This window comes from Solanum tuberosum, unplaced genomic scaffold (assembly GCF_000226075.1).
Source record: "Solanum tuberosum cultivar DM 1-3 516 R44 unplaced genomic scaffold, SolTub_3.0 scf00283, whole genome shotgun sequence".
Lineage (NCBI taxonomy): Eukaryota > Viridiplantae > Streptophyta > Magnoliopsida > Solanales > Solanaceae > Solanum > Solanum tuberosum.
The window spans coordinates 633298-659039 of NW_006239207.1; the positions used below are offsets into that span (position 1 = coordinate 633298).

The 25742-nt window shown below is 33.1% G+C and overlaps 6 protein-coding genes across 8 annotated transcripts; 5 read left to right on the forward strand and 1 right to left on the reverse strand.

Annotated features, from left to right (window-relative positions):
- On the forward strand, nt 1-3653 carry LOC102588621 (RNA-binding protein 25). Its single transcript, XM_006358920.2, has 8 exons — nt 1-553; nt 1540-1585; nt 1838-1887; nt 2009-2050; nt 2289-2402; nt 2987-3065; nt 3165-3236; nt 3315-3653. The coding sequence occupies exons 1-8, from the start codon at nt 42-44 to the stop codon at nt 3360-3362; spliced, it is 963 nt and encodes a 320-aa protein (XP_006358982.1). The 5' UTR covers nt 1-41; the 3' UTR covers nt 3363-3653.
- Nucleotides 3453-5763, forward strand: LOC107062922 (gibberellin 20 oxidase 3-like). Its single transcript, XM_015314163.1, has 3 exons — nt 3453-3538; nt 4718-5048; nt 5506-5763. Exons 1-3 carry the CDS (start codon nt 3453-3455, stop codon nt 5761-5763), a joined length of 675 nt encoding a protein of 224 aa, XP_015169649.1.
- Nucleotides 5764-6379: 616 nt separating this feature from the next.
- LOC102594607 (mannan endo-1,4-beta-mannosidase 1-like) lies at nt 6380-7894 on the forward strand. The gene is given in 6 exon segments (XM_015314164.1): nt 6380-6697; nt 6795-6962; nt 6964-6990; nt 7066-7188; nt 7272-7474; nt 7540-7894. Coding segments are annotated over 6 exon segments (1194 nt in total).
- A 1404-nt stretch (nt 7895-9298) lies between these two features.
- On the forward strand, nt 9299-12379 carry LOC102588946 (protochlorophyllide reductase-like). The gene is made up of 5 exons (XM_006358921.2): nt 9299-9421; nt 9716-9811; nt 10475-11003; nt 11349-11707; nt 12065-12379. The coding sequence occupies exons 1-5, from the start codon at nt 9368-9370 to the stop codon at nt 12218-12220; spliced, it is 1194 nt and encodes a 397-aa protein (XP_006358983.1). The 5' UTR covers nt 9299-9367; the 3' UTR covers nt 12221-12379.
- Nucleotides 12380-13016: 637 nt separating this feature from the next.
- Nucleotides 13017-15749, reverse strand: LOC102589269 (stem-specific protein TSJT1). Its single transcript, XM_015314184.1, is given in 4 exon segments — nt 13017-13361; nt 13730-13850; nt 14263-14506; nt 15488-15749. Coding segments are annotated over 4 exon segments (765 nt in total). The 5' UTR covers nt 15694-15749; the 3' UTR covers nt 13017-13167.
- A 4279-nt stretch (nt 15750-20028) lies between these two features.
- LOC102589596 (FAD-dependent urate hydroxylase) lies at nt 20029-25474 on the forward strand. Of its 3 annotated transcripts, none has more exons than XM_015314177.1 (7): nt 20029-20124; nt 20494-20640; nt 20807-20872; nt 21402-21567; nt 21712-21943; nt 22270-22464; nt 24902-25474. In XM_015314177.1, the coding sequence occupies exons 1-7, from the start codon at nt 20048-20050 to the stop codon at nt 25243-25245; spliced, it is 1227 nt and encodes a 408-aa protein (XP_015169663.1). In that variant the 5' UTR covers nt 20029-20047; the 3' UTR covers nt 25246-25474. The 3 variants fall into 3 exon arrangements, with proteins under 3 accessions (XP_015169663.1, XP_006358984.1, XP_015169662.1); XM_006358922.2 differs by having other exon boundaries at nt 22270-22460; nt 24898-25474; XM_015314176.1 differs by lacking the exon at nt 24902-25474 and having other exon boundaries at nt 22270-23037.
- Nucleotides 25475-25742: the final 268 nt, after the last annotated feature.

Sequence of the window (25742 nt, forward strand, 5' to 3'; positions counted from 1 at the left end):
TCAACTTGATTCTTCACTTACTTGGAACCTAAACCCCTACAATGGCGAAAGAGGGAGCAAATGCTTCAGAAGACGAAAACGGAGCAGCTCCATCTAAGCGGCAACACAAATCAAAATCCAAAAGAGAAGATGAAACTGAATCCGAATCCAAATCCGGATCCGAACGGGAACGAGAAGTGAGAAAACACCGGAGAAAGAGAAGTCGAAGTCGAAGTTCTAGGAGAAGATCGCGGGATGATTCGTATTCGTCATCATCTGGAGAAGATTCGTATTCGGACTCTGAAGACTCGTATTCGGATTCGGAGTCGGGTAGTAGTTCGGAGTATTCGGATTCAGAAGAGGAGAGAAGGCGTAGAAAGAGGAGAGATAGGAAGAGAAGAGAGGAAAAAGAGAAAGAGAAGAAACGAAAGCTGAGGAAAGAGAAGGAGAAGAAGAAGAGGAGGAAGAAGGAGAAAGAGAAGGAGAGAAAGAAGAAAAAGAAAGAGAAGGGGAAAACTGGTGCTGTTACAAACTCTTGGGGAAAATATGGAATCATCAAGGAAACTGATATGTGGTGAGCTACTTTTCATGGCTTTCATATTTTAATTTTTGAGTGTTTAATTCTTTTGATTATGAATTGATTAATGCTTAAATCTTGGTTTGGAGTAGTGATGTGAAGTGTATTAGTAAAGGAACTGACTTCTCTTTTGGTAAAAATGTATTCTTTGGCTAATATTTTCACACACCTAAACACTAGACCCTCACTTGTTATCCCAAAAGCATGTTCTGAAAGACTTAACTACTTGATTGTAAGCAAGCTACAACAACAAAAACAACATACCCGGCTTCTCGTTTGTATGTCTTGTTTCTTATGCATCTTCTTGATGCCTTTTAAAGATATAATCTTACTTCATAAAAAAGGAGACAATGGTGTCTTTACACTCCCACCCTACACATCTTTGCTTGTGATAAGTTTTATGTTGGATCCTTTATCAGTCCTTGAGACCGGCTTTGTGAGCAAGCTCACACAGGCGAGTGATTATTCTACAAATTTTAGGCTTTAACCCTTAATGTAACTTGAATGCTCTGAACAATTATTCAATCTATCCTCTGTTCCATTATACTGGTCAGAACATATGATATCCAGATAGAGCTTTACTTTTGGATCATTTTCTGGCATAATTCTTAAGAGGATGCAGCATTTTGAGTAGTGAGAGCACATGCTCTTGACTCCTATATTGTCCAGAAAGAAGTCGGTCATATTGCTGTAGATGAAGATATACCTTTTTTTATATTGTGGCTGGACCATTCATCTCATTCATCTGCGCAGATGTACCTTTTATTGATATAAAGGAGAGTGAAAATTTCTGAATTCAAGCATCATTACGGTGATAATATGTTGATGCTTGAACTAATTACTATGGATTCTCGTCACCTTCTTGTGTGTTACGATTTTATTTCAGAAGGTTGCAGGAAATGTTTTACTCTTCACTTTGGTGTCAGTTTTGATGATCAGATTGTTCTTGTATAGTTTTCAACTTTAGTTATTGCTTATTGTAGGAACAAACGGCCAGAGTTTACCGCATGGTTGGCAGAAATAAAGAAGGTACATAGTGGCTCTTTAAGCTTATGCATGTTGATCATCCACGCAGGACTTGTCTCAGGATATGCCAATTGTTTTGATAAATATTTCTGGATAGGTCAAGCATTTTCCTTTTAGTGCACCATAGTGCATTTCCAAAGGTCCTCATTAAAAAGCTTCCATTGCATAGTACTTATCTACATTCTCTTTCTATTCAATTTTGTGTAAGACATTACTTCTAGTTGTGGAAGTTTTCATTTCTTGTGTCATTTATAGGTGAATCTGGAAAGCCTGCCAAATTGGGAAGAGAAGCAACTGTTCAAGCAGTAAGTAAATCGAGAAGGGATAAGCTAGTTCTTATTAGCACCTGTTCTTCCCCTTTCTCTACCTCTGTTTAAGCAATATATGCAAGGAACTTCCACTTTTTTATAGTCAGCTATTGTGCAGATTCATGGAGGATCATAATACTGCAACCTTCCCTTCTAAAAAGTAAGGCTACTGCACTATTTCAATCTAAACTTTTTTTTCTGGTTGGGATGGGGGTTCTTTCTATATTGTTAATAAATATATTGAGTTGGGGTGTTCTGTGTGAGGCTTCTAGTTCCTTGCAGGATGATATGTGTTTGTACACACATACACACACACTAAGATAGGTATACAGATGCTTGATATTTGAGCTATGCTTATAATCATCTAACAGTACTTCTGTTATTCTTCATTTTTGCAGATATTATAACCTTGACGCCTATTACAGACGTAAAATGGAAAAGGAATGCAGAAGAGGTGTCAAGAAGGTCATGGACGATGAACGTACTGTCTTCGATGATGAAGAACAGCGCAGGTAAGTTATGGACACGGTTGCCATTTCGTTGTAAAAAATCGTTTTTTGCTTGAGTAATATGAAGTCTGTTAAGGGCATGACACAAATTCAAATATTGTTATAGAACCAAGTTTGGTATTCAAGTCTAGAAAGATACACCTATTATCCACTGAATTTTGAGTCTCGAAGCGGAAACACGGGATTTCGTATTTAAAGGAAATAACTTGGAAGTCACTTAGGAACTTCCAAATTTCTAATGTGGTCCTGATTCTCTTAGGAACTCTTTGAACAGAGTCACTATCCTGCTGTGGTGATATAGATTATTGCTTTGCCCTAGTTTCTTCTTTCAGACATGAAACCACATTATAATGCTAAAAGATGGTGGTATGAGGTATATATAAAATTCTAGCATCCTGGAAGCTATAGGATCCCAGGTTAGCAAGTACTATATAGTTAAAACATACTAGAGTATTTTTTTTTCCTGAAGACAAATTTGTAGAGCATAGCTTTTGTCATTGAAAGGGAAAAAAAGGAGAGGAGATTTTCATCTTTGCACTAAATGGTATAGTCTAGTTTTTGAGTCGTTGCCTATTATGTTATTGTAGGCAAGAATTGATGCGAGAACGTGAGAAGCACAAGCAAGAACAGGTGGAAGCATTGAAGTGCGAGATGCAGAGTGGAATGGTATGTATTCTGCTACCTTTGCCCTTCTCCATACAACAGGTGAAAAGTATATAATGTGACAAACTCCTCTCTTTGTGTTTGTAAATTTGAATCTCTAAGGCGCAAGCAATGAAAGAACAAGCTCAATTAAGAGAAGAGATGGCTTATCAATACAAGCTTGGTAACTTTGAGGTGAGAATGAGCCTGAAATTTCATGATACACTATTTTCTTTTTCCGCTCATTGATCTTATTTTCCGTTGTCCTGATAGGCTGCAGCTGCTATTCAAAGACGTTTGGACCCTGATCTCCCTATGTAGACGAGGTCCTGCAAAATTTTGGCCTAGGCTACAACGGATTACATTAGACTACATGTTTTAGTTTTACTCGCTCCTTTTCGCTGAGTAAATATGCTTGCAGATTCATCTGCAAGTCTGCGCTTCTTACTAGATATCACTAGGCTAGATGAGTTGAAATCTGGTCCATGTATTGTTGTGTAATATCATCTGCACTCCCATCTTTTTACTCTGTTCTCCACCTTAATGATGTTAAGTGACAAATTAACCTTGCATTAAGACTGATGTCGAATGTCCTATAAAATGTTACCTGTTTAACCTTTTCAAAAATTGAATTTGATGGGCTAGATTACTGTTGTTTGATCATTTCTAATCTAAGTAAACTTGTAAAAGATAAGAATCTACACCAAGAGTTCAGAGGTAAGTTTTCCTAAGTGGTGGTTAAACCAATTATGTTGTATGTGGTAGAGTGTTGGCTGGTCAAGTACTTGCATGTTCAGAAGATGAAGGTAGAGAAAATTAGGACATACATATGGATGTGTGAGTATATTAGAAGAGGTAGAAGAGGTAGGACTATGAACGAGGATATTCTGGATAGGGTGGGAGTGGCCTCGTGGTGGACAAGATGAGGGGTAGGAGTCTGAGATGGTTTAGACATGTGAAGAGAAAATGACCAGATGTCCCAGTGAGTAGGTGTGAGAGGTTAGTTACAATGGGCTTGGGGTAGGGGTGAAGAAGTACGAGGAGAGATGATTAAACAGACTATGATTCATCAGCAGCTTATCAAGGGCATGACCTTAGATAGGAGGACATGAAGGTCAAGGATTAGGATAAAATATAAGTAGGTAATTGAGTATCGTCTAGTTTTCTCACGTTTAGGTACGTATACACATACATACAACACTTGTATTTTCCTATCTAGGGTGCAATATTCGGTCTACTTTGCCTAGTAGCACGATGGTTGTACATGAAAAGACATGTTTAATTACATATATATATACAATCTTATATAACCTTATCCAACATGGTACGTATTTGATGTCGAATTTTGAACCGCTTCATCAAAAAGATTAAAATGTTCGATAAAGTATAATTTATTTATTTTCAAATATATTTCCAATAAGCCTCTTCACATGTGAGTCTAATATCTTTTGATGGGATAAACACATGAAAATTCGTTTTGATGAAATTTTAACCCAAAATCTCGTCTTGCTTTAATTTGTACTACCCCCATCCTAATATAAAAATAAACTTCGACCAAAATTGTTGAGTTTTGTCGAACCCCTAGTTTTAAGGTTGTCTCCGCCCCTGAATGGATGCATGCACTATACATTATTCTTCCAAAAACACTAATATTCTTTTGACTTATGATAAAACAGCAATGCAATGATTGATTACATGAAAGAAATGGACAAGCTAGGAATGGTTATATTTAAGATGTTGGCACATGGATTAGGCCTTGAAGATGACTTTTTCTTTAGAAAAAAATTTGAAGAAAAAGAAGCAACTTATTTTAGGGTTAGTAGATATCCTCCTTGTCCTCTCCCAGAGAAGAATGTTGGTATAGGGATCCATTCAGACCCACAAACTTTAACTATATTGCATCAAGATCAAGTTGGTGGCCTTCAAGTCCTCAAAGATGATAAGCAATGGATTGGAGTTAGACCTCTTCCAAATTCATTTGTCATCAATATTGGTGACACCCTTGAGGTCATATTCTCTCTCTTATGTTTACTAAACAGTAAAATTCATTGCTAATTCTTTTTATCAACAGAAAGCGATCAAAAAAATTTGTTAGCTTCGAGCAATTTGAGGATGTCTTGATGATAAAGTTCATAGCTAATTTCATTTTTTCAGTAATTCACCCCTCTCATACACACAAGATAGGAAGTCAACGTTTGATACCTGGGTTAAAATATCAAACGTTGACTTCCTTCACTCGTGGATAAAAGTCATTTCCCTTATAACTGTTATTACTTATATTATCTTACATAAAATTTAAGAAAAACTAGTGAAAATGTATTAATTTCATCAATAACCAAACACTAGAGAATATGTATTTTTTTAAATTTATGAAAAATAGACTTTTGTCGTATCAAACACGTATGTTTTTAAGTTTTATATTATGTTTGAGTAATTATGATTAAAACCTTTGTATTTCTTGTAGGCTTGGACAAATGGAAGGTTAAAGAGTGTTATACATAGGGCAGTGGTGAATAAGGAGAAGCAAAGGCTATCAATAGCATATTTTATGAGTCCAACAAGTAATGCAATTATTGAATGCCCTCCTCAATTAATTCATCCAATTTATAATCCAAGAAAATATGTACCTTTTACATGGGCTCAATTGAGGCACCTTCTATTGACTACCAAGAGGGTTAGGGGCAAAGCTGTTGCCCTCAATAAATTTTTTATTTCTAATTGAGACTTTGAGAATTCTCAGCGTTTTACACGATCATGAGAAATAAATAAAATGTAATTGAGTAAAAATTCTTATCTCTAATTGCAACTTGAGAAATAAATAATTTTTTTTTTTTTGCTTTCTTACCAAACACTAGAAAATAAGTAAAAAAAATCAACTTGTTTTCTACGAATCAGACTAATTGATAATTTAATATATGAGGTTTGGTATTTCATTATTACTACTAGTTAAGTGTACGCGCTTTTGTAATTGTATTTGAAATTAAAATTTATGGAAGATTAATTTCATTGCATTAAATATAATACTATGAGTACACGTTTCCATATATTATTTCATCATCAAATCTAGTACTCAACAAACCTTAAAAAAACCAATCAATTAATGTTTCCATATTTCCCTTTTTCATTTACCCTATAATTCTTTCAACAGACCTATCTTTCTATCTTTATAACTAAATAACTGCCTTAATTCTTCTATCAACAATCAACATGTCCACTGGGAAAGTGTTTTTAGTTTTTACAAGTTTTGCTATTTTTAGTAAATTTCCTTATCTTCAACACACTATAAAAGCTGACATCTAACATATCACACATATATCTTCTATAATTCATTATACAAAATGTCTTATACAAAAAGAAGTTGCATTTCTGGGCTCTTTCTCTTGTTCTTAGCTCTTGCTTGTGAAGCGAATTCGGGGTTTATAGGAGTTAAAGATTCTCATTTTGAACTCAATGGATCCCCTTTTCTATTTAATGGTTTCAACTCATATTGGTTGATGCATGTTGCTGCTGACCCTACTGAGAGATACAAAGTTACTGAGGTTCTTAAAGATGCTTCTGTTGCTGGTCTTTCTGTTTGTCGTACTTGGGCTTTTAGTGATGGAGGTGATAGAGCATTACAAATATCACCTGGTGTTTATGATGAACGTGTTTTTCAGGTAAAGGACGTTTGTTATTATAGTTCTGATAACTTTTACATTATCGCGTTGTAATGCATGTGAGTACCTTAATTAGATATACTTGTTCTAAATTTAGGGTTTGGATTTTGTGATCGCGGAAGCTAAGAAATATGGTGTTCGTTTAATATTGAGCTTTGTAAATCAATGGAACGATTTTGGAGGAAAAGCTCAATATGTTTGGTGGGCACGAAATGCAGGAGCTCAGATTAGTAATGACGATGAATTCTATACTCATCCTATGCTACAAAAAATACTTGAAGAACCATATTGAGGTATATATGTAGTAATTATTATTTAATACATATAAACAACTTTTTTTTATTAATAATATTATGAAATTGTTACAGAAAGTGGTTACAAGGTTGAATAGTATTACTAAAGTTGCTTATAAAGATGATCCAACAATTATGGCATGGGAACTTATGAATGAGCCACGTGATCAAGCTGACTATTCAGGAAAAACTGTTAATGTAAGTCCCAATTCAAGTTCAAATAAATTGAATTTTAGAAATATCAAATCTATGATTGACGTTTTTGACTAATATTGTTATAGGGTTGGGTTCAAGAAATGGCAAGTTTTGTGAAGTCATTAGACAACAAACATTTGCTAGAGGTTGGAATGGAGGGATTTTATGGTGATTCAATTCCTGAAAGGAAATCAGTTAATCCTGGTTATCAAGTTGGAACAGATTTCATTAGTAACCATCTTATCAATGAGATTGATTTTGCTACTATCCATGCATACACTGACCAATGGTAATTTTTACATCTACTCACAAATTCACATGTTTTCATTATAGGTCTAAATATTTTTTTTATAGGGTGTCTGGACAAAGTGATGATGCACAATTGGTGTGGATGGAAAAGTGGATAACAAGTCATTGGGAAGATGCAAGAAATATATTAAAGAAACCTCTAGTGCTTGCTGAATTTGGAAAGTCTAGTAGAGGTCAAGGATCAAGAGATATATTTATGAGTAGTGTATATAGAAATGTGTATAATTTGGCAAAAGAAGGTGGAACAATGGGAGGAAGTTTAGTATGGCAACTAATGGCACATGGAATGGAGAATTATGATGATGGTTATTGTATTGTTTTGGGACAAAATCCTTCAACTACACAAATTATTTCAGATCAAGCTCATGTCATGGCAGCTTTGGCTCATTCTTTCAATTGAGTGAAAAGGCATCAAGATCATTATTATACAATAATCAATTTATAAGTGGATTTGAATGATCTTAAATCCATCATTTTTAATATTAATTATTTGAGATGATATTACCAAACATGTTGAAGTTGATTAAACTCAAGAATGTAATTGAATAAATTGTTTTAGTAAAAAGGAAAGTTATATTTTATGTCCTCTTGTTTTTATTTTGAGTTTAAATTTTTTACATATGCTAAAGGAATAATTGATTGGAGACATGCAACACACATAGGATCAGGGGCGGAGCTACCCTTGACTGAGGGGTGTCTAGACACTCCTTCATCATAAAATTATATAATTATTGTATCGATAGGTTAAATTTTAGTTTTGTAGGTACATACATATAGTATGATATATCGGTGTTGATAACTCTCGACTCAAGTTAAAGGTTCAACGTAGTGATTAAGATGCCAGAAAGCTTTAATTTATTAAAGTTGTGTTTGATCCTAGCTAATGACATAATTATATTTTTTTGACACATCTTAATGAAAATATTGTGTATATCAAAGATCTACCATGTTATGAAACTTTTGAGAGAAGTATGTGTAGTGTTAATTATAGAAACTAAAAGATTGACACAACAAATTATTATAGCATTGCTTGTGACAAGTAAACTCTAAAGTATATAATTTAAACCTCAGAATTTAATAAAAATTTAAGTTTTATACATCATCCTCGATATAAAAAATACAATCACAATTTAAGTTACTTATAAGGTAATTACAATTACTTTTAGTAGAACTCCATGTTACAATGCAGTCTAATTCAACTGCCCTTTATCCCTTGTCCCTGTCACTTAATAGATTTCCCATGATGAAACCCATGACTATTGTAAGTGGATTGTCTTGGGTAAAGAGCCAAATATATAATCTTTTATCTTTTTGGACTATGTACGTGAGTGTTTGATCATATTTCATTATGAAAAAAATATATTCTCAAAGTGAAAAATATTATTTGAAAATTGAAATTGTGTTTTGTCATAAATACAAATTGGACATTAACTTTTACTTTTTGTGAGCAAGTTCTTGAAAATTCTAAAATTTAATTTAGAATTTTATGACCAAACGTGTTTTTAGAGTTTAACTTCGGAAAACGTGATTTTTTTTTAATTATAATAATGTGACTTTCTTATTGAAATGAACTAAAAAAAGAAAAAAGTATCACATAAAATAGGACGGAGGGAGTACTGAAGATTGAGCATAAGGATATGTTTATTTATTGTAGAAATATCAAAAGGAAATCTAAACATTGAAGCCTGATTGGTGGCATACAATTGACACAAATCATACTAGTCTGAAATATTTATCTTATCTAAGTAACACCCCATAGTATCTTACTGTATATATATGTGCCCCAAATCCTTAGAATTCTCACACTATCAGTCCAAAAATCATTTTTTAAAATCTACAATATTTTTAGAACAAAACTCAATTCCTAATATTCATGGCTCTTCAGGCTGCTGCATTGCTTCCATCTACTTTCTCTATTCCCAAGGAGGTTTGTATTCCATCCTATTCTCTCCGATTCAATTTACGTGACACTTTTCGTTTTTTGAAATTTGAATATCTCCGTCTCAATACATTTTACAGTTAAATTACTACTAGATATAAAAATGTGTGATTCTTTTTTATATTGGCTAAAAATGAAAGTTTGTCGTGTAAATTGGAATAGGGAAGGTATATATAAATTTTGATCAATGATATTAAGTTGATATAATTCAATTTAGCTTCGAGTCAAATTGACTCTCGAAAAGCAAAAAATATTCTTTTACTCATTTCTGTTATGTTGCAGGGGAAAACTAGTGCAACTTTGAAGGATTCTAGTCTCTTTGGAATCTCTCTCTCTGACCATGTTAAATCTGATTTTGGCTCTTCATTCAAAATCAAGGTACAATTTTAGCTTTCATGTGGTTTAATTCGATGCAACGCGAAGAAATGGTCACCGAATTTTACCTACTATATAACAGTAAAGTCACAATTTTTTTATTTTTTTCACATTAACTGAACTTTACAAGCTATACTAGTACATTCAGTAACCATACGTGAAATTAACCTGTTAGAATTTCGTTACAGAAGAAAGTCATCACTCAAAACTATTAGAGCCGAGAAGATGTCACAACTCACAACACACATTTCTTTTGTCACATTATAAAGTAACTGAACTTTACAAGCTATACTAGTACATTCAGTGACCATACGTGAAATTAACCTGTTGAAATTTCGTTACAGAAGAATGTCATCCCTCAGAGCTATTAGAGCCGAGACGATGTCACAACTCACAACACACATTTCTTTTGTCACATTATGAAGTAACTGAACTTTCCAAACTATACTAGTACATTCAGTGACCATACGTGAAATTAACCTGTTGTAATTTCGTTACAGAGCGGAAGAAAGTCATCCCTCAGAGCTATTAGAGCAGAGAAATATCACAACACACATTTTTGTCACACTTTTCTTCTGTCACATTATAAAGTAACTGAACTTTACAAGCTATACTAGTACATTCAGTGACCATACGTGAAATTAACCTATTGTAATTTCGTTACAGAGCGGAAGAAAGTCATCCCTCGGAGCTATTAGAGCCGAGACAATGGTTGCATCTCCCGGTGTAACGAATACCCCCGTGACAGGAAAGAAAACCTTAAGAAAAGGTTGTGTAGTAATCACTGGAGCCTCTTCAGGACTAGGACTAGCAACAGCAAAAGCTCTGGCTGAGACAGGGAAATGGCATGTAATTATGGCATGTAGGGACTTTCTTAAAGCTGAAAGAGCAGCAAAATCAGCAGGGATGCCTAAGGAGAATTACACTATAATGCATTTAGACCTTGCATCGCTTGACAGCGTCAGACAATTTGTCGATAACTTTAGGAGATCAGGCAATCCTCTTGATGTATTGGTTTGCAATGCAGCTGTTTATCAGCCTACCGCGAAAGAGCCTTCGTTCACAGCTGAAGGATTTGAGCTTAGTGTTGGGACTAACCATCTTGGTCATTTCCTTCTTTCAAGATTGTTGCTTGATGACTTGAAGCAGTCTGATTACCCTTCAAAGAGACTCATCATTGTCGGTTCGATTACAGGTAACAGTCAAACCTCTTTATAACAACATTGTTTGTCTGGATAATTTTTGGTTGTTTTAGCAAAATAGTGTTATAGTGATGATATAATATAACATAACATGAAAAATCAGTCCCAAGAAAAACTTGGGCGTTCCAGTGACATATTGTTATAGAGAGGTTTGACTGTTATCAGAGCAATCAATCGTGTATCCAACTATAAGTTCAATGGTTTGGTAGAACCTAGTGTTTCGTTGTTGAATTCTATATATACGTGCAAAAATCAAGTGTAGACCATGTCTAAATTCTCGAAATTTACTAGTCGTGAAGTCAATTGGATTAACCGTAGTTATTGAAATCACTTGTCAGGAAACACTAACACATTGGCTGGAAATGTACCTCCAAAGGCCAACCTCGGGGACTTGAGGGGTTTGGCAAGAGGGCTCGATGGACTTAACAGCTCAGCCATGATTGATGGTGGTGACTTTGATGGTGCCAAAGCATACAAAGACAGCAAGGTTTGCAATATGCTCACTATGCAGGAATTCCATAGACGATACCACGAGGAGACTGGCATCACATTTGCTTCTCTATACCCTGGCTGCATCGCGACAACAGGGCTATTCAGGGAGCATATCCCCTTGTTTAGGCTCCTTTTCCCTCCATTCCAGAAGTTTATCACCAAGGGATTCGTCTCCGAGGCAGAATCTGGAAAGAGACTTGCACAGGTAATAATAATCAGTGTCAGTTCACGTATAATCACTGAACTTTATCCACTATAACAATAACCATAAAGATATGACACATGGGCCTAACTCAACCCCAAAAGCTAGCTCATGAGGGGAGGATTGCCCAAGTCTATATAAGGAGACCACTAGTCCATTCCTCAATCAATGTGAGACTTTTACCCACTCTAACATCCCCCTTTCACGCCCAGGCTCAACTGGAGTGTGGATCGGGAACCCAAACGGGGATGGACCTAGCTTTGATACCATGTAAAAGATGATCTTATGCCTAATCAAGAAACGGATTTTTGTCACACTAAAGTTACTAAACATAAGATGTTGTTTGTTTGTTTTGTACAGGTTGTAAGTGATCCAAGTCTTACAAAATCAGGTGTTTATTGGAGCTGGAACAAGAACTCTTCCTCTTTTGAAAACCAGTTGTCAGAAGAAGCTAGTGACGTTGAGAAAGCGCGTAAAGTGTGGGAAGTCAGTGAGAAACTCCTCGGGTTGGCTTAGATTTTGCAGATTGAGTTCAACCATCGCCAAGACGAACAAGAAAAGGGAGTTGATGAAGGAGAACTTGAATCAAGAGTTTGTTTTGTTGTAGTTAAAAGTTGTCACTTTGTAAAAATTTTGAGTTATGAATAAATATCACTCATTCTGTTTTCTTCTGAAGCAAAAGTGTTACCAATTTATTTCCAGTATGATTTTGATTCCTTATTCACTGCATAAAAACAAAAATTAGCAACGGACAACTTCTGTTGTTAAACAAAAATATGTCACTAGTTCTATTTAAGAGCTATACCTGAAGTCGAGCTAATTGCATAAGCAGAGGGGAGAAATAACAATCAACTGCATAGGATATTTTATGCAGTAAGGGGTACTTGTAATATTTCCACTATCCCAAAACCAGGTTAATTCTAGTACGGGGAAAAAGCTCAAATATGTCATTGCATTATCAAAAATGACTCATACATATCATCCGTTAAAGTTGAGCTTATTTTTATGTCATCAGTGTGACACTACGTGCACATTCGTGCCACTCTTCACTAACGGCTCAAATCGCATTCTGATAGCTCGATGACATATTTGGTTAAGGTTTTCTACAGAAGGATTATTCAATGTGCCAAGACACCAGCTTCAGGCATTTTCATTCAGTAAATTTTGTGCTTCCTGAATCCTGAGTGTCCATCAAGTTCTATAAGAAAGCAAAATGAATTCCACTCTCGAAATTCACATTGATCAATAGATTTATCTTAACCTTGTCGTTTGAATAGCTAAGGTTGATTTCCCCAAATAGAAAGATTTCAACGCTGAATCATTTCTAATGTTTCATTTATTTTCCAAGCGTTATACACAGGTGCAAAGCACGTACAGGTAAGAAACCAACCTAAAACAAACTCGAAAATGGAACCAAAACAGAAGAAACACTAAAGGAAGTTCGAAAATCGCAGAGAATCAACTTAGTAAGAAGTGTTCCAATCAGACCAGTTAGCTTCACTGCCAACTCTAGGGATGCTGTTAATTCTGGAATACATATCCACTTTGAAGTTAGCTCCACACATTACCCCTTCACTATCTACTCTTGGCATGGCCCTCATCTTGTTCATCGGGTGCTCGAAATTCATTAGACCTTTCTCACTGTGGAACATACAACCTGCACATTTCAAGGAAAAGTTATCATGTTAAATTGGAACGTAAGTAGACGAGGGGGCGGATGTAGCCAAGTCAATCAAGCCAGTGAATCAAATTTTGTAAAATCGAAGAACTAAATTCAACTTCCTCTCCTATTCACCACGAAACGAAGAATACCACTATATCTTTTCTTTCTTCTACTTCTTCCAAGTGCAATATAACCCCAAGGGGATGCCGGTTCTTCCTTCACCATCCCCGACTGGTCTACAGGGTTCATAACTATTGCTCTTACTTTGATAATGCGGCTCAACTATTTCCCCCCTTCGACAAACGACATTACTTCACCAAACTATTTCATCTATTAAACATGAAACTCCTTGTAGATGTTACCTGTGGGAAAGGGTGCAAATGACTAAGCACATCCAGCTTTAATCACCTCTACATCATCAGAAATCACCACAGATCCATCAGCAGCAATACCCCAGAATAACTTCACCCCACCATCTGAACCCTGCACTTATACGACAACAGATTTAACGACATTTTGGTACATTCAACATATCTTTACTTCAACGCAACAAGACTCAAAAGTCTGTTCTACTTTCTTAAACTCCATATCAAGTCAAAATCAGATAAACGTATTGAAATTGAGTTAGAGTAAATGAACAAACAAGTAATACTCCCTTTGTCTCCTCTATCTCAGTTTATATGACTCACCGTCTTTTTTTAGTTTGTCTCGAAAAAATGACACATTTCTGTATTAAGTATAACAATTTAACTTTAAAATGACTATTTTACCCTTAATGACATGATTTATAGCCACACAAACATATACTATCACTTATTCTAAACTACAATAAACTTTGTGTCAAGTCAAACTAATTCGTATAAAACAGGACGGAGGGAGTAATACAATTACTTACCAAAGCAACAAATACAGTTCCAGTCTTACTATCATAGATAACAAAAGCAAAACTTCCTTCAAAATCCTTAATAACTTGATCAGCTGGATAAGGTCCCCTGTCTCTAAGTGTCCTGTAGGCTTCAATAACTAGCATGGCTTCATTTGTACCTTTTGGTGATAGCCCATATTGTTTGATTTGTGCACATAAGTTGTTCAAACTCCCCATGAACAAACAGTAAATATCATCATAACCACAAAAATACCTACAATAATAATAATCGCGCTTCAATTTCAAGAAATTCAACGCTAAAAACGTTTTTTTAGCTAAACAACAAAATTTGTATTCAACGACGAATTCTCCAAAAAAAAAAAACAGTTAGCTACAAGCTACTCCATCCGTTCCTATTTAGTTGTCTTGTTAGGCTATTGTTTTACACAATTCTTAAGAAAAAATTAGTTAGGACTTTGGAGTGTAATTTGACTAATATATATCTTATTAATTTTTTAATCTTTATTTATTTCTCTTCTCTAAATTCGAAAATAACTAATGCTAAGGGCGAAATTCCGTCTCATTGATGTGGGACACTTTTCTTTTTAGTTCGTCCCAAAAATAATGTCACTTTACTAGAAACAATTTAACTTTAAAATACCATTTTTACCCCTAATGAAATGAATTTTAACACCACATATATCTAAAAATTATTTTAGACCACAAATTTCAATAGTCTTCCTTTTTAAAAAAATATCATTTCAAGTCAAACAGTTTCACATAAAATCCAACGAAAAGAGTACTTTTTTTTCTTGATTCATTAAATTGGAAAATATATGAAAATAATTATTTTTAATATACACGACAACCAAACGAGACGAAGTAATTAGCAATGAACAAGTGACCAAATTTGTAGCTAATTTGGGGTCATCAGTAGTGTTCATATCAGTCCATTTAAGCTTATCTTAATTTTTAGTAATAATATAAGTACTTGAAATACTCTATATCTTCTTGTATAAATCTCTAACAAAATATATAATCTACTAATTAGGCAGCATATATAATTCACTAAGCATTTCTAGTTCACACAGAATTTGACAAAAATGACTCACTCCAACTCCTAAGTGGGGCGATCTAAGCCACCTATACCCTAATACAAGGATATTCATAATACAATTTTATCGTATCTTCAAATCAAACAGTATCACATAAAATAAACCGAAGAAAGTAATAAAATTTGTAATAATTATTTTACCTTTGTGTGTGATTGAGCAAGGAAGTGCAATTAGGACGAACAAAAGCAAGAGCAGCAGCATCTCCAAAGGTAACATAAGAGGTGTCAAATGGACGAGTCGAGATGAATTTTTGAAGTGTTTGTTGAGGAAGTAAACATTTTTTTGATGCAGGACTATTTAATTCTTCAGGTGGATGAGCAAATGCCTTGTGAAATATAGCCAACATTGTATCTTTTTTTAGCTTCAAGATGAATATCTAACAACAATATAAAAAAAAGTGGTTACTAAGGAGAGTATATATAATAAACTTTTTACACTAATGTTTTTATTTTTATTTTTATTTTTATAGTATAGTAATAATAATAAAGGAGGCTAAAGATGAAATATGTCAATTTTATCTTGTAGTGATAGAGTGTGACATGACAATGATGAGGATGGATAAGGTTTCTCGTATTTCTATGATGTCTTTATCCATTTAGATTTTACTATAATATTTATACCAACAAAATTAAATTTAAACTATATTAAACTGAAAAAATAATTAACTTAATCTAAAAATATCTCTCTTTTATCATTGTTTGATTCAAAACTATCAGTATCATTAATAGCTTATCCAAAAATGCTCTAGTCTTATTAGAGCTGTCAAAACGGGCCAGCCGAATCTTATCCCTCCCAAGCCTCGCGAGCCAAAAAATTTGATGGACTGGGGCGGGCCGGCCCTTCATTTCAAAGGCTGTAAAATGGTTAACCCGGCCCAACTCCAGAAGGGTCAAGGGCTGGGGCGGGCCGGCCCTCTTTTTTTTTATGTCAAATCAATGTCAGAAACAGTAACATTGTTTCAATAATTCTAAATAAAATCTAGCAATAAATATTTTAAAGAAAAAATAATAATCTCTTAAATAAATAATATCTGAAAAACAAACTAGTAAACTAAAGAACACTTCTGACTAAAACTTTAGTTAGCGTCAATACATAATTACTTAAAGTATTTTGTTAAATGAAATCAAGAAACTAATTAATTGTTCAAGCCATAAAACATTCTTTACATATAATATAAATAGTGTTTACTATCCAAGCGTTATATTCAAAACTAAATAATAAAGAATTCTTGAGGTAAGCTCCTTAGAAAAACTCCACAAACACTTATTTAGATTTTCTAGTTTTTTATTCTTATTTTTTTAATATTTATTTTAATTAAAATTAAACAATTTGGCCCATGGGCCGACCCCGATCAAGCCTCAAGGGCTAAGGGGCTAAAAGGGTTGGGCTTATAAGCCCCGCCTTTAAACGGGCTTGTAAAATCCTATCCTAACCCTACCCCAATAACGGGTTGGGTCGGGCCGGCCCCATGGACTAAGCCTTTTTTGACGGCTCTAATTCTTATTATGGTGTGTGTCTATATATATATATAATATTAATTACAATAATCAATAATTTAAACAATATATCAAAAACTTACGATCAATTTTTTAATTTCATTTGTGTCACATAAATTGAGACAATGGAGTAAAGACATATATTTACAAATTTTGTTTAAAAAACTATAAATTGCAATATAAATTTAAATCACAAATTCTTAAAAAATATTTTTTAATTTTGACGATTAATATATTGTATAGAAATTCACTTTTTATTTTATTAATGTACATAAGTCATTTCCTTATCCATATAGTTATCAAATATTTTCTTTGTGATTATATTTTTCTTTTTGTTAAGCTTTATGTCAGCCAGGGCCGGCACTATGCTTCGGGAAATAAGGCTTTTGCCTTAGGCCCTTAAATTTAGGGGCCCCAAATTTTTATGAACAATAAATTATATGTTAAAATTTTATACAAAAAATTGATTATTTATGATAAAAGTATAATTTTTTTTTAAAAATATATTATTTTATCCACTTTAACATCTTTTGTACTTTATTAAAAATAAGAATTAATAGTGAAAAGTGTTGAACAAAGTGAATTACAAATTCTTTTTTTATTTCGTTTTAAATTTTAGTTTCAAGCATTACTACAATCGTATTAAAATGGGGTATACCAAGTCATCAACTTCTTGCGTCAAATTCTATGGTTCTCAATCTTATCTCTATTTAATATTTATCAACTTATTACTTGTATAATTATGTTAACAATTCATATAATAATTGTCTCACTAAAAGGATGTATTTCAATGTTGAGTTGATAAAATCTTACCTAAAACTAAAAACAATATTAAAATACTAAAAATTTTCATCTAAATAGTGTAAGAAAAATAAATTTTGAATAAATATGTATACGAGGTTTGATTATATTTTAGGCTTCGAATTAAAATTTCGCTTTAGGCCCCAATCACGTTGAGCCGCCCCTGATTTCAGCCAGCCGAATTGTTTTTTATATTAAAAGAAGAAAAAGAAATTGAGCTTTTTACCACTTGATATGGGGCCAACAAGCTTTAACAAATCTGTGGGTGATTGTAACAATTTATTTGATGGTATTAGGATCGTGCAAAATTCAATTTAATTAATAAAGTGAATCGAAAAATAATATTAGTTTATCCAAAAATGCTCTATTCTTATTATGGTGTGTGTCTATATATATATATATATATATATATATAATATTAATTACAATAATCAATAATTTAAATAATATTTCAAAAATTTACGATCAATTTTCAATTTCATTTGTGTCACATAAATTGAGACAATGGAGTAAAGACATTTATATATTTACAAATTTTGTTTAAAAAACTATAAATTGCAATATAAATTTAAACCACAAATTTTAAAAAAATATTTTTTAATTTTGACGATTAATATATTGTATAGAAATTCACATTTTTTTTAATTAATTTACATAAGTCATATCCTTATCCATATAGTTATTTTTCTATTTATTCCTCCAAATATTTTCTTTCTGATTATATTTTTCTTTTTGTTAAGCTTTATGTCAGCCAGCCGAATTGTTTTTTCTATTAAAAGAAGAAAAAGAAATTGAGCTTTTTACCACTTGATATGGGGCCGCAAGCTTTAACAAATCTGTGGGTGACTATAACAATTTATTTGATGGTATTAGGATCGTGCAAAAATCAATTTAATTAATAAAGTGAATCGAAAAATAATATTAGTTTATTAAAATTGAATTGTTCAAAAGGGTTAAAATTGCTCATGAATTATATAAAATAGATCACTTGTATCTTTTGTTATATATTGAAATAAAAAATATTTTCGCCGTTAGTGATGTGGCAAAACCACGTGGAATAATTCTCCAACCTAAGTATTGTGAACTAGAATTTACTTATAAAAACTGGATCTTTAGTGGCAATAACCATAATCTCTCACTATTTGCAAAAGCATATTACTCATTTTTGTTCTAATTTATGCAATATTTTAAAATTGTTTTTTTAAAGTTTAATTGAATCAATTTTATTTAATATTCATATTCTATTTAACGTAAGAAGCCATGTTATATAACATTGCTTGGATTCCTACTTTTGCTAAAAAAATTTTTTTAATTAGGGATGGAATATCAAATCTTCATCAACAAGGTGAGAGTTTAAGTAATCAACCAACTGAATTACTAAGATTGGAATTCAATTGATATTATTACATTATTTAACTCTTTTAAAACCTTTATATTTAGTTTGTTGGTTGCCAAAATATTTATGCTACGGTTTCACTCTTTAATGCCACGCGTCATTTTTTATTGGCTGTGTCATCATTGATACAATTGTTTGTTTATTTAAAAATATTGTACTATTATATTTGTTGGTTGGATCTATTATTATTTTTTTCGGCCTCAATTGATATTTATGTTTTTTAATTTTAAATGTACATAAATAGATACTTATATTTGTGTATTTATAGACACATACATTCTACTTGACGTTTTATATGATAGTTCACATCCTACGTAATGCCCTATATATATTATATCATGTAGGATGCATATATTTTATTTATTTAACTTTATACTAGTTAAAATGACTATTTGTGTACATGTGAAGTAATTGAAGGAAATAAATGTCAACTGGAACTAAATTGAATGACATATTTATGTAATATGTCTTTTAAATTCAACATTACTCCCTCTCATCTAATGTTAAATGGACACCTTCTATATTACACGGTCATTAATAAATTAATTAATTTTACTATTTACCCTTTGTCCATATCATCAATGTTTATAAACATAAGTTGGAAAAAATATACACAGAATATAGAAACATATTTGAAAAAATAATACTCTGCTCATCTTTACTTGTTCAATATTTTCGCTACAGAACCCTTTCAAGGATGACGCTCTACAAGATTTCATACCCTATGCTCAAATTCGAAATCTCTGATTAACGGGTGAAACAGTTCCACCACGTTTGATATATATGATATATATATATAATAATGTAGTACTAGTCTGTTTAAGTTAAAACGTCCGTCAATGGCGGCTAACGTCAAGATTGACAAATGTTGAAAACGCTAACGTAGGAGCTTGCGTCATTTATATTCTGTGGACCCATTTGTTTAATGAATAATGATTGGCTGCACTAATATATATATTGAGGATTTTTGCATCTATTAGTTAAATAAAATTGGGAGAAACAGAGAAATGATGGAGACTGAAGAAAACATTGTAATTGTTGGTGCTGGCATAGCTGGTCTTGCTACTTCTTTGGCCCTTCACAGGTAATAATTGCTATTTTAAAATACTTGTTCAATAATTACATCATCTACTTCCAAAAGTTTGATTTAGAAATGTCTTTTAACTTGATCTCGACGAGCATTTATGCCCTCCACTTTTAGATGTGCATAAGTAATAATACACGTAGGATGCTACATAGGATGCTTGTGTTTACATGTTTAACTTTTGAATAATTTAAGTATCTACTAGTACTGACCCAAAGTTGGAGTACATAGAAGTGGGGCCAAGTTAGATGATACATTTATGTATTATGCCTCTCTAGAATATGATATTTCTGATATAATAGCGCTATTAGTTGAGTGATGATTTGAGAAATAACTCGGCGGAAGACGTGTCTTGTATGTAATATGTAGGTTGGGGCTGCGAAGTATTGTGTTGGAATCAGCAGATTCATTGCGAGCTACTGGATTTGCATTGGCACTGTGGACTAATGCCTGGAGAGCTTTGGATGCATTGGACATTGGGGACTCTCTTAGACAACGTTCCTTATCCATTACTGGGTAAGCTTCCTCTTTATTATTAGTTAGGATTTAGGATTACGAACAACTTGAAGTTCAATATCGAATTTTTATGAGATTTTGTGGTCATATGTGTTTTCCGGAGTTCTAGCTCTTGAAAAAAAGTTGAAAAATTGATCGTCCAAAATGCATTCGAGTTGATGTGCAGGCTTAAAAGTTTCTCAGCGGATTCAGGTGCACCTATCAAGGAGGTATCATTTGTGGGGAATAACAGGTTAGCATTATACCAATTTTCATATTAGTTGGGGTCGGTTATATAAGTCCTTTTATCTATTCGTGTTTATGTATGTTCATTTTGTTCCAACACTAGATAATCTAGCATGTGAGACAAATTAGGAATTCTCTAAAATTAGAGGTTTTTTGAGTATCGCAATCTATAGAGATGTATAAATTTCTAACCATTGATATAAAGACTCCTCACAAACGTTGAAGTAATGCAAACCTCCGGTTTTCACAACATCGATCTTCGTAGAGAACAATCACATTTGTTTACGAAGGACTTAAGTATGAATAGCATATTCAGAGGATGCTACATACCCAATTTTTTGTATTGTTCACAAGTACAGAGTGACGTGATTTTAATGTCCAAATCCCTATGATTTCAACAATGAAATTAAGTTCATTTTGAATAACGTGGTTGAGTATGTCTTCCTTCCGACTATTGGATGGACTGATCATTCGTCAGCCAACATTTTTATTTTTGAAGTCAATAGTCATCTAAAGTCAGTTATATTACGTTGCAGTGTTGAGTATGAAAGTCGTTGTGTGAGGAGAAAAGATCTGTTGGAGACATTAGCTAATGAACTGCCTCAAGGTGCGATTAGATATTCTTCAAAGGTCGATTCCATTGAAGAATCTGGACCATTGAAATTGGTACATCTTGCAGATGGTTCCACTATTAGAACCAAGGTAAATCTTTCTCTGAAATCCTTAGCTTGGAATCCATATTATTGAAACTTCAACCAACGTGATAATTCAAACGTGTATTTGACCATTATCTCAATTCCTTTCGTTAGTCTAGTACGTGACTAACTTTGATAAGCTTCAATTAAGGCCTTAATTGGGTGTGACGGAGTCAATTCTGTGGTGGCAAACTGGCTTGGGCTTCAGAAACCTGTCTATTCTGGGCGCTCTGCAATTAGAGGCTTTGTTGAGTATCCGGAAAAACATGGTTATCAGCCTAAGTTCCACGCGTATTTTGGAGGTGGAGTTCGGTTTGGATTTCTTCCTAGTGATGAGAAGAGTTTGTACTGGTTTTGCACATTCACACCATCTGTTGTTCATTGTAAGCCACCTCCTACATACTGTTTCTTTTGAAGATTTACTTTTTGAAGGATATTTTTGTTGGCTAGAGAGCTTACCTCTATGAAGGGGGAGCCTTGACGTAATTGGTAAAGTTACTGTCATGTGACCTAGAGGTCGCGGATTCGAGCTGTGGAAACAGCCTCTTGCAGAAATGCAGGGTAAGACTGCGTACAATAGACCCCTGTGGTCCAAGCCTTCCCCAAACCCTGTGCATAGCGGGAGCTTAGTGCACCGAGCTGCCCAGATAGCTTACATTTCATAAACTAGTCATGTTTAGTTGTTCATTTTAATTGGGATTTTATGCAGTTGATGGAAATGCAGAACAAGATCCAATGAAATTGAAGCAATTCGTGTTGAACAAGGCTAGTAATGTGTCTAAAGAACTCTCCACCATTATAGACAGAACTACGCTCGACTGTATATCTATCGCTCAGCTGAAATTGAGGTTGCCATGGAATGTTCTGCTTGGGAATATTTTGAAAAATAACGTTTGCGTGGTAGGTGATGCACTTCATCCCATGACTCCTGATCTTGGTCAAGGTGGATGTTCTGCTTTAGAGGACAGCGTTGTTATTGCAAAGTGCCTCGGAGAAGCCTTGATAAAACCGATAACAGAACAAGAAGACGATGAATCTACGAAGATTAGAAAAGGACTTGAGAAGTATGCTAAAGAGAGGAGATGGAGAAGTTTTACATTTATCAGTGCTGCTTATTTATCTGGTTTCATACAAGAGAGTGATAACAAGATAATCAGTTTCTTAAGACAACATTTTTTGGCTGGAGTTACTATATCAGTTACACTAAGAATAGCTAACTTCGACTGCGGAAGATTAACTGTTTCTTAGTAGCTCAATTGGATCTTTTAGAAGCTATGAATACCCTTTATGGACTTTGTTTAGTATCTATCTAGCATACATGTTCTGGTTTAGCTGTGTTTAAGAATTGTAATACCGAAACGGATCCTTATTTTGCAATAATAAAATACAAGTTGTGAGCAACCAATTGTGTCCTTCATCAAAGATATCCAACAACATCAGTTGTTTAGAAGTATTGAACAAGTGTTTTCTTATCTGAGATCATTTCGTGCAATTAGATACTACTCCCTATGTTTCAACGACTTGATACGAAGTTTAACAAAGTAAATAAGACTTTTGTACCATGGACCGCTACTTGGTTCAATGACTTCCAATTTCCACAAGGGATCATTGTTTTGTTACATACTCTTGAGTAGATGTAGGAGGAAATGCAGGAGTCAAATCATGTCTTTAATTGTTTTTTTTTGTTTTTTTTTGGATTTCTCACTTGACTTGTCAGGCAATAGTATCTCTCATTGGAAATTTGTTACAAGTTCTGCAGCAAAATTTTCTACCGTTTGTCTTACATAATGGGATCAATTCACATTGTCTTAGGTGACACACACGGCAGAGATAGTCGATGACCTCGAAATGAAAATAACATTTAGATGGGGTACAAGCACCCCCATTCTTTTGTTTGTTTTTTCTCTCTATTAGACTACTTTACTTTGATTTTATATCAATTTATGAATGTCGTAAGTATGTATTTTTAATTGAAATTTGCTAGTAACTAAACCTTAAAATTTATAGTTATTAGCGTGAAAGGAATTAAATTTAACATTAAAATACGACCCTCAATTGATGTTTCTGGTCATAGTACTGTTAAAAAATTACTTATGATTGTTACATTTTATTATTCATTATAGGCTTATTTTCACAGAAATTACACAAGTGTAACTCATAAACTAGTATATATATATATATATATATTACTAAAAGTGGGAAGAATCTAAAGCAAAAATTAGATTGCGAAAATACCCTTAAGTATTAATTTATTTTCTTAAAAATCTATTTTTAAAAATAGTCTTTTTATTTATTTATTTTTAATATTTTATAAAAAATGAATGTGTCAATTACTACTCATTTATATATTTATATTCTGTAATATAAACATTTATTTGCCTTTATTTCAATTATTCACATGAATTTTGATTATTATAACTCCTATATTATATTAATAGTCATGTTCATAATATCATTTGATATTCCATATTATTGTCCTATAAATAGAGATATTATAAAGGTGCAAGTATTACACAATTTAGTTTGACTTTGCTACTTCTCCACCATTGGTTATGAGGGTGACACATATTCCCAACTTGTGAATCATTTATGTCTTGAAATATGTACCATTCAATTGCTCATTTGAATTTGAACAAATAATTTTATAAAACAGAGTAACTTTAGCTAAATAATTATAATGGATAAATGAATAGAGTGTTTGATAAATATGATAGTATTTATGCGTTGCACGTTTATTTCTATTTTTTATTATAAAGTTTGTAAAATAAAATAGTAAATAAAAAAAAAAGCACTTAAAAAGCTACACAACTTGTAAAATTTATGGTCACCAAAGCAAGAATTATTATCAACCATACAAAGACTCAAATTTTAAAATTTAAAGTCTTATCGTGTATAATAATTTTTTATTTGTAGTTATTTATTTGTTGAATAGGAATTATACTAGATGCATATTATAATTGTACATATAACCACATATTTATTATCTCATTACACATAATACCTATTAAGCTAAATTTAATTGTTTAATTTTGCAAGTTTAGAGTACATTCTCTAATATTTTGTATGTATTGAACAATCAAGTCATTTGTGTAGACTAATTATTTATCAAATTGAACTTGTACTTCTTTCTTCTGATTTATATACTCATTATACACATGTTTTAATATTGCCTTATAATTTCAAAAAAAAATCTATACAAATTGGGACACACGTGCTCAAAAACTAGTTCTAAAAAACAAGCTAAAAGAAAGACGTATCTACATTTGAAGTTCGATTTTCGCCTATTTTATATTCCGACATATTCATTCACTTTGACTTAAAGGGCGTGTTTTGCGTGGTAGGTGATGCACTTCATCCCATGACTCCTGATCTTGGTCAAGGTGGATGTTCTGCTTTAGAGGACAGTGTTGTCATCGCAAAGTGCCTCGGAGAAGCCTTGATAAAACCGATAACAGAACAAGAAGACGATGAATCTACGAAGATTAGAAAAGGACTTGAGAAGTATGCTAAAGAGAGGAGATGGAGAAGTTTTACATTTATCAGTGCTGCTTATTTATCTGGTTTCATACAAGAGAGTGATAACAAGATAATCAGTTTCTTAAGACAACATTTTTTGGCTGGAGTTACTATATCAGTTACACTAAGAATAGCTAACTTCGACTGCGGAAGATTAACTGTTTCTTAGTAGCTCAATTGGATCTTTTAGAAGCTATGAATACCCTTTATGGACTTTGTTTAGTATCTATCTAGCATACATGTTCTGGTTTAGCTGTGTTTAAGAATTGTAATACCGAAACGGATCCTTATTTTGCAATAATAAAATACAAGTTGTGAGCAACCAATTGTGTCCTTCATCAAAGATATCCAACAACATCAGTTGTTTAGAAGTATTGAACAAGTGTTTTCTTATCTGAGATCATTTCGTGCAATTAGATACTACTCCCTATGTTTCAACGACTTGATACGAAGTTTAACAAAGTAAATAAGACTTTTGTACCATGGACCGCTACTTGGTTCAATGACTTCCAATTTCCACAAGGGATCATTGTTTTGTTACATACTCTTGAGTAGATGTAGGAGGAAATGCAGGAGTCAAATCATGTCTTTAATTGTTTTTTTTTGTTTTTTTTTGGATTTCTCACTTGACTTGTCAGGCAATAGTATCTCTCATTGGAAATTTGT

Excerpts from the sequence above, each read along its gene's own strand:
- LOC102588621 (XM_006358920.2), top strand. The coding sequence starts at position 42 with ATGGCGAAAGAGGGAGCAAATGCTTCAGAAGACGAAAACGGAGCAGCT. Across the intron at positions 554-1,539 it reads ATCAAGGAAACTGATATGTG|GAACAAACGGCCAGAGTTTA; the intron begins GTGAGCTACTTT and ends TGCTTATTGTAG. Across the intron at positions 3,237-3,314 it reads ACAAGCTTGGTAACTTTGAG|GCTGCAGCTGCTATTCAAAG; the intron begins GTGAGAATGAGC and ends TTGTCCTGATAG.
- LOC107062922 (XM_015314163.1), top strand. The coding sequence starts at position 3,453 with ATGCTTGCAGATTCATCTGCAAGTCTGCGCTTCTTACTAGATATCACT. Across the intron at positions 3,539-4,717 it reads TCTGGTCCATGTATTGTTGT|CAATGCAATGATTGATTACA; the intron begins GTAATATCATCT and ends ATGATAAAACAG. Across the intron at positions 5,049-5,505 it reads ATATTGGTGACACCCTTGAG|GCTTGGACAAATGGAAGGTT; the intron begins GTCATATTCTCT and ends TATTTCTTGTAG.
- LOC102588946 (XM_006358921.2), top strand. The coding sequence starts at position 9,368 with ATGGCTCTTCAGGCTGCTGCATTGCTTCCATCTACTTTCTCTATTCCC. Across the intron at positions 9,812-10,474 it reads GCTCTTCATTCAAAATCAAG|AGCGGAAGAAAGTCATCCCT; the intron begins GTACAATTTTAG and ends ATTTCGTTACAG. Across the intron at positions 11,004-11,348 it reads CATTGTCGGTTCGATTACAG|GAAACACTAACACATTGGCT; the intron begins GTAACAGTCAAA and ends ATCACTTGTCAG.
- LOC102589596 (XM_015314177.1), top strand. The coding sequence starts at position 20,048 with ATGATGGAGACTGAAGAAAACATTGTAATTGTTGGTGCTGGCATAGCT. Across the intron at positions 20,873-21,401 it reads TCATTTGTGGGGAATAACAG|TGTTGAGTATGAAAGTCGTT; the intron begins GTTAGCATTATA and ends ATTACGTTGCAG. Across the intron at positions 22,465-24,901 it reads AAATAACGTTTGCGTGGTAG|GTGATGCACTTCATCCCATG; the intron begins GTGATGCACTTC and ends TTTGCGTGGTAG.